The 8,720-nt window shown below is 35.7% G+C and overlaps 1 protein-coding gene across 1 annotated transcript; it reads right to left on the bottom strand.

Moving 5' to 3' along the window:
- Nucleotides 1-2,895: 2,895 nt before the first annotated feature.
- LOC112639336 lies at nt 2,896-8,310 on the bottom strand (the record flags this gene model as incomplete). Its single annotated transcript, XM_025412885.1, has 3 exons — nt 8,306-8,310; nt 3,176-3,382; nt 2,896-3,085 (listed from the first exon to the last, which is right to left on the bottom strand). Coding segments are annotated over exons 1-3 (402 nt in total), but the record flags the coding sequence as incomplete, so codon positions are not given.
- Nucleotides 8,311-8,720: the final 410 nt, after the last annotated feature.

The following is an 8,720-nucleotide window of genomic DNA, read 5'->3' as shown; positions in this document are numbered from 1 at the left end:
TTACATTACATATTACAATGGTATCCTATAATGTCCCCACGGTAATGTATCTGTGGTTTCAGGTACGATATACCGCTTATCGTCGTACGGACTCAAAGCAATTTTCGTCTCGCAGATCGTGTATACTTGGTGCAGTTTAGATCGTATACACGACTGCTGGCGCGTCATTTCAATTTCTTCTTTCAAACACCGCGTGTAATCGTCAAACGTTATCGTTCTCGCGACAACGTTGCTCTTGACGCCTTTAACTTTTTTTGTATCCTTTTTCCCATCGACCCGTAATGCGTACATCTTTGCTCTGAGCCCGACGAATTCGGTCATTAAGGCATTATTTTCGTCCTTCATCAGGCCCGATACTTTTTTATTTTCAAGCGGTATATCGTACGCATTGTCTACCGCATAATCGCTCGTGTCAAATCTGGCGATATCGCGCTTCATGTTCTCATACACATCAACGCACTCAATGTGATATATCAAACTATCTGTGTCGGTATACATAATCTTATCGCGATACAGAGGCATGTACTCGTGATGAAATTCATACAAACATGTCTTGGATATGTCGAGTATGCACATACCCACGTAAATCGGCTTGTAGAATTTCACCTCGAGTTTACGCAATTCCACAGCGATTAAGTTTTCTGAAAAAACGCTTCTGCTGTGGAAATTTGGTTTCGCGATCATCGCTTCTGCATCGTATCGGCCATCCCATTTTGTTAATAATTTTACATCTACACGATTACGCACATTTTCCATCGTTTTACCAAATACAGCATTATTCATTAATTTATATAAATTTTTTTCGAAATCATTTTTAGCCAATGTTCTGAAATGTGTATTTAATTCTATGTAATTTCGAAGCCATGGAGATTGAGAAAACTGTAAAATTCTATGTATTTTTGTTACACGAAGGCCGTGTTGCGTACATTGCCTGTAAATTACGGTAGTGTATCACGTAACGCTTCTTATCGTATAACGTTGCAAGCAGTTTGAATTCCTGTTTACCGGGCGGCTTGTCGCACGTCGGACAAACGGTCAGTGTGCGCATCGTGAAGATGTTGCGGGTACTCGAGATCCACTTCGAAGATATAGCCCGTAGGGGAATCTAGCGCGATGATGATACATCAAAATTCGACACGTCGTTGACCCATCATGTACGACGATGGTTTCGATGGATCGTACGACTCCATATACTTGTTATTAGCGCGAGCGTATCTGTTGGAACATTGACTTAGACCAGAGCTCGGCAAGAACTGCACATTTCGGCCGATTTTCAGCTGGCTCCGCTTAGCGCGTCCCCCTTTCTTCGCCGTCTCGCACAAGCCTACGAGCCGCTCGGCGGTCAGGAGGGGCATATGGCAATAGCTTTCTACGTCACCCATGAAGTACTATTGTTGACGCGTTTTTTTTAAGTGATATCCTCAATAGGCCTAATTCACTGATGACTAAAACGACCCTTTAACTAATTGCACGAAATTATAATAATATTGATATGAATATTATGATTTCGGGATTTTTTATAAGCGAGATCAGGAACATCTATTTGCATACGGCATGTAGCAAGTCGCATAAGACGTGATAAACTTTATCGTCTTATGCAATTAGTTAAAGGGTCGTTTTAGCTAATCAGTGGATTAGGCCTACTGGGGATACCACTTAAAAAAAAAAACGCGTCAACAATACTACCTCATGGGTGACGTGGAAAGCTATTGCCATACGCCCGCTCCTGACCGCCGAGCGGCTCGTAGGCTTTGTGCGAGACGGTGAAGAAAGGGGGGACGCGCTAGACGGAGCCAGCTGAAAATCGGCCGAAATGTGCAGTTCTTGCCGAGCTCTGACTTAGACCACCGTGTATACCACGTTCGATGAACATAACCATGTCGATATCCGTAAGCAGCTCGAACGTAATCTTTGTATGTTTCGACATGGCGTCCCACGTGTATCCGGGGAGAGTATAGTAATACGCGGGGTCGAGTCCGTAACTTTTGATACATTTATCTCGAAAGTTTTCGAAAATGTCGGCTAATAACAAGACATCGATTTTGAGGTACAAGTCGCTATATTCGCCCAGCGTCCGAATGGAGAACCGCGTCCAGACGTTCTCGGCATGCGCGTAATCGCTCTCGGATACAGTTTCACCGGTCAAGGAACTGTAAAACGATTCGCGCGGTGGTAAACACGTATCGTGCAACCTGTCAATGGAATCGATGTATTCGTATGGAAATACACCTTTTCGCGTTAACAAATTGAAATTTTCGGCAGATAAATTTTGAAATTCCGATTTTAAAATTTTGAGTTTATCTTTGTCCAAAAATGATGCCAATTTATCGAGACTCGATGCGAGAAATTTGTATGAATCGATGAAACGTAATTTTATATTTTTTTTTATTCTTCTTTAAAATCAACACTTTTGGTAAACGAAATATATTTTTCCTTGGTTATCGGCAATAACTCGATTTTCCCTTCGAACGCTGTGGCTATTTCCTCGATAAATGAGAATCGTAACCGGATAAATTGTGAAAAACTATCGGAATGCAAAAAGAATCTTTATAATTTAGATTACAATTTGAATGTGCAGGACCTCTGTACCGGCCCGGTCAGATGGCAATGATCGCGAACGCGTGTATCGTCTTGCGCGAACGGTTTTTCGCATATGTGACATTGAGTAACGTGATAAAATTTTTCCGTTCTTCGAATGTCAAATCTACCATGGGGACATTTGTTTTTAAAATATTTTTTACACGTAATGCCAAATTTTTAAGATCTTTGACGAACCATGCTATACAATCAGCGCTACGACGCGAATGATACGCCGATAAAGATTTGTCGAACGAGCAATGTACATAATAAGCTAAACTAAATACTTGATGATGATGTTGATATAATTTCTCTTCTTCCTTCTTGGCCAGGACGCATTCCAAGTCGGCGTCCACACAATGAATAGAGCCGCTCCTTCCGATTAGGGTTGCTGAACTCGAGCCACTTGTCCTTGTCGCTCGGCAATCGGACAGCGCAATCGTTTAGCTTTCCGCAGTCGACCGTATGCGACTGCAACTTGTCGTCCGAACCAAAATAATGTAGACATCTGTAAAAGAAAAATTTTAATTAAGATTTTAACAATCCATATTATAATTATACAAATTATAATTATTCAAATAATATAAAATAAACTTACCGATCGTAGACATATTTCTTGTGATCTTTTTTGCTCAGTTGCGAGCTCACTAGTCGGGATAGATTCTTGATCCACACGAAATGTCCCACGCTGTTGTTACTATCTTTCACGTATAGCAAATTGATGTGCTTATCTCGCTTCTGCTGTGAAAGACGTATCGGGGCAATATTGTTCTCTTTCTCGATGCTGTACACGTTGATCGAGATACTGTTTGCAAGTTCAAATTTTTTAATTTGATTTACAGTCACTGGAAACTCAATGTCCCGGAGATTCAACACTGTCGCGTAATGCGGGTACGATGATTCCCGTTCCACGTTCCTTTCTGCGGGATACAGAGCAGCGACCACTGCCCACGCGAAACATGCATGTCTTTCGATTGCACGTTAATCACCGCTCTCTTCATCATAATATCCCGCGGTAACTTGATGTGACATCCCTCGCGCATGGGATTGTACTTGTTAATATTTACAGTCAAGTTCAGTATTCGCGACAAAGCCCACCCGCTATCGCGTTCCTGAAACTTTTCCAGAGACGCTAGGGTGAACTCGATAACGCGCTGTTCGTACACTCGCGTAAATCGGACGTGCGAAAGAGTTCATGGTTTCTCGTATTCACACTTTTATTCGCATGTTTATCTCCGGCCACAAATTCACCATTGAATATTGTGTTCACTTTTACACTGCTGTGTTTTTCTAGAGCGTCCTGCACATGTTCCAACACAATGTCTTTAGCGTCATCGAGAAATTGGCGCAGTTCGATGTGATTATAATTTATCACCGCACCAGTCGATACGCGACTCTCGAACGCGGTATCGATCTCTCGCCAAACGAGTCTTTCCGCGTTATTGTCATCGCTGTAATTACCACTACTGGGAATAAATCGTCTCTGCAATCGAGTTTTTGCACTTTCGAGTCGCGCGATTTTAGTTGCCAGAGATTGTCTATTTCTGATCGAGAGTCGCGGACGCTTAATACGACTGCGTTCTTCGAGCTCTTTGATCAATTCCTCGCAATGCTGCAGCCATGCAAAATACTCGCCCAAAATGGCAATTTGGCGAGATCGCTCCATCAGATCGCCTTCAGTCTGCTCGATGTTTTCTATTTTTTTCTGTTTTTTACAATATGTCACAGGATTCTATTTCTACGGAGCACTTGCACGTAACTTTTGCACACGATAAACAATACCGTTCGCTATCTTGAACATGAAATCGCGCAAAAAATCTTTCTGACAAAACACACTATACTTTCTGAGAGAACACTACTTTTGCTACCGACGCGTCGATGCATTTTCAAATGATGTACTATGATCTGCCGCGCTTCGATCCTTCTTATATTCGACCAACAAGCTTTCAGAGACTGTCGGGGACACGAAAGAAAATTTTCTTGCAAAATGGGATACTATAAAAAAAACCTGGAATTATCTATATTAGGGGTGTACCTCGAGAGTACAAAGCAGCCGAACATCGGTGCTATTAAAATTTTTCCTTAAAAATACAATAAAATGCAATAAAATAAAATAAAATACAATAAAATGCAATAAATAAATAAAAGAACAAAAAAAAAAGGATTAGGCCCAAAATCCTTTTCAAAATACAATAAAATGCAATAAAATAAAATAAAATAAAAGAACAAAAAAAGGATTAGGCCCAAAATCCTTTTCAAAATACAATAAAATACAATAAAATGCAATAAAATAAAATAAATACAATAAAATGCAATAAAATAAAATAAAATACAATAAAATGCAATAAAATAAAATAAAATACAATAAAATGCAATAAAATAAAATAAAATACAATAAAATGCAATAAAATAAATAAAAGAACAAAAAAAAATAATTAAATAAAAAAATAAAAAAAAGGATTAGGCTCAAAATCCTTTTCAAAAGAACCGTTCTTTTTGTTCTTTTGTTTATGGTTGTCATTCAACGTGAGTCCCCCCCGCAACCCCCGCGTGACGTTATACCCCGTTCCACTGAGATCCCCTCGCACCTCACCTCCTTGAGAGGACCTGAGTTAGAACCGGCCCTATACATCTATTAAGCTCATACAGCACAGAAAAGTTGCAAGACATTGCAGAATATTTTCGTTTTTGAAACATTGCATTATTGCAAACTTTGCTATATTATTATTGTAAAATTATGGCAATATTAAGATATTCTTTTTTAATGTCGCAACGAAATCATATAGTAATGTACAACGAAACATCATGGTTACATTGCAATGTAATGTGCAACGAAACGTCGTGGTTACATTGCAATGTAATGTGTTGAAAAGAATACAACATTATTGCAACCATCTAGTAATATTTGCATATTTTCTAATAATATTTTCCATGGAATATTTTTGTTTATGATAGATATCTCGGAAGCTTGTAAAAACTTATAAAATATAATTGATTGATGTTTCTATGTTCTTCAAACTAGAACTCTAAAATGTGTTTATTAAAGGGTTTATTAACCAATGTTTATTAGTGTTTTTATATATTAAATTTTTATCTCAATAATCTATACACAACCATCTTATATACACTCGGAAATAAGAATATTTTATGTATAAATAGATTTTTTATCCATCTTTCTCTCTCTCTCTCTCCCTCTCCCCCTAATTTCAAATAATCTGTTTAATATTCTGAATCCCAATCCAAAATATTTTAAATTAACTTAATTATTTTAAATCAGAAATTAAATTGGACTTAACAGAAAAGAAATATACTTTGGATTTTATGTTAGTACCAGCCTTTATAAGCTTTATATCCATTTCATAATGAAAAATTGAATAAGTATTAGTTAAATTTGGTTTCGCCGCATAGCGAAGGAACACACCACATATTATTACATATTTTCGCTATTTTAAAATGTTGTTGCAACAGTACTAAAATAAAGCAATGTCTATTGTAAATAATGTCTTTGCAATATTTCTATATCTATTATAAAATAATATCTTTGCAATATTTCTAATATTTCTAATATTTCAATACTGCAATGTGCAATGTTGTAACAAGCAATGTTACTGCAAACTTCTCTCTTGTACGCAAGAGAAAGAGAGAGAAGAAGGTTCTAATTTAAATTTAAATAGTACAATATAATATTATACAGGATAGTCCATTTAAGTAAGGTTACGTAAATATTTTTTCAAATTGTGATGATGCAAAAAAATATTTGTTATATAATGTGAATGGTTTCGAAGGACTGATATCCGACAAGAATATTTTCCAAAGTCATGTTTTTTGGAGTTTTCAAGGTCATTGATGTTTTTTACAATTATATTTTTTATTACATCGTGTAGCTGATCAGTAAATGTGTTCAAACATGCGTAATAACGTGACTTCGAAAAATGACCTCGATTTCCAAAAATTAAAGTTTTACGTGCAATTTATGTCTATCAAGATCGCAGGTTTTGGCCAAGACGTAACAATCGAGAGCCTATAAATATAAAATAAACATATTTACTATTACAATACTGGTGATCTATGACGGTTTAAATATTTTTTTCATTTTTAATTTGTTAGAATATCTACGTGTACAAACTGTGCATAATTCAACGCAAAAAAAGATTAATATGATATTCATTTGTGATAAAAGTGATTAGTGTTTAAGGGAAACAATTCGAATGTACAAAGTTAGAGCTCTTGCTGATATTAATTCTGAAATAATCAAAAGATTATTATAATCGGTTATTGCTCGTTTCAGACAGTCGTAGAGGGATATCACTTTGGACATCTACGAAAATATTAACTTAAAAAGAAAGTGAATGCTGCCATATACATTTCATGATTAAGCCTTCTAAATATTATTAGTGCAATAAAATATTTTTTATTGCACTAATAATACATTTATAGGTTTAGGTCTCTCAAAGCCTACGATCTCGACATAAATTTTATGTAAAATTTTCAAGGTCATGTTATTATACATGTCTGAACATATTTTTTAATCATCTACACAATGCAATAAAAAAATATATAGTTATATGCAAAAAAACATCAATGACCTTGAAAACTCCGAAAAAAATGACCTGTCCTGAACCAAAAAAAACTTTTGTCAAATATTGATTTTTTGACCATTTAATTATATAAAAAATATTTTTTGTATTATTACAATTCGAAGAGATATTTAGGTGGCCTTACTAAAATGGACCATGCTGTATAAATCATACTATTCATCATATACAGGGTGTCAATTAAGTCCCGGGACGGCTGAATATTTTCTCATGTAAGGTATTTTTGAAAAAGGTCAAGGTCATTTCTGAAGTAATTTTCAACGAGGAATTCAACGGTGACCTTCAATTTGACCTTGAGCTTGATCTTCAAGGTTATTTGAAGGTCAAAGTGTTTTTTTTAAATAGGAACCCCTATTTTTGATTGTATATTCTTATAGCTGACCTCGAGAGCTTTCCAAAACACTATAATAAAATATTTTTCCCTCAAGCATTTATCGAGTTATGATGCTTCAAATCATTTCTTAATTTTACATAAACCGTAAAATATCTTGTAAAATATTCACTTTTCGATTATTTTACCTTAATACTTTTATGTACAAAATAATGAGAGGAATCAATTGGCGTAAAGAAAACATATAGTTGTTTTTAAGAAAAAATATGTAATTTGCAATTAACAATTCCATATTTTTTCTTAAAAACAACTATATGTTTTCTTTACGCCAATTGATTCCTCTCATTATTTTGTACATAAAAGTATTAAGGTAAAAAAATCGAAAAGTGAATATTTTACAAGATATTTTACGGTTTATGTAAAATTAAGAAATGATTTGAAGCATCATAACTCGATAAATGCTTGAGAGAAAAATATTTTATTATAGTGTTTTGGAAAGCTCTCGAGGTCAGCTATAAGAATATACAATCAAAAATAGGGGTTCCTATTTAAAAAAAACACTTTGACCTTCAAATAACCTTGAAGGTCAAGCTCAAGGTCAAATTGAAGGTCACCGTTGAATTCCTCGTTGAAAATTACTTCAGAAATGACCTTGACCTTTTTCAAAAATACCTTACATGAGAAAATATTCAGCCGTCCCGGGACTTAATTGACACCCTGTATATATATATATATATATATATATATATATATATATATACAGGGTGATCCCGAAAAACCTTCCATCTGTAAAATGACGTACACCATTCTAAGACAATTTTTTTCCTGACACCATTCTAAGACAATTTTTTCTTTACCAAAATTTGATTTGACGCGTAGTTTTTGAGTTATAAGCAAAAATAGTTAGTAAATCACGCGTCGGGTACAGAAGGCAGGCAGAAGCGGCTCGGTGCGCCGCGAGCGCGGGCGCAGCTGATCGCCCGACGGGTGATTACCACTGCATGAGTCACTAACTATTTTATTTTATAACATAAAATTATGCTTTAAATAAAATTTTGGTAAAGAAGAAAATGTATTAGAATTACATCAGGAATACGTGTTCCTTAAAATAACGTTAATTATTAAAAGTTATTCCGGATCGCTGGCCGTCGAAAGCTGTAATCAGTTGATTGCTACACGCGATGTGTGTATGACGGAGTGTGTGCGTAAAAGAGAGA

The sequence above is a fragment of the Camponotus floridanus genome, unplaced genomic scaffold (assembly GCF_003227725.1).
Source record: "Camponotus floridanus strain SB8 unplaced genomic scaffold, Cflo_v7.5 scaffold580, whole genome shotgun sequence".
Classification (NCBI taxonomy): Eukaryota; Metazoa; Arthropoda; class Insecta; order Hymenoptera; family Formicidae; genus Camponotus; species Camponotus floridanus.
The sequence above is the reverse complement of the archived record's forward strand: the minus strand, read 5'-3'. Positions and strand labels throughout refer to the sequence as shown.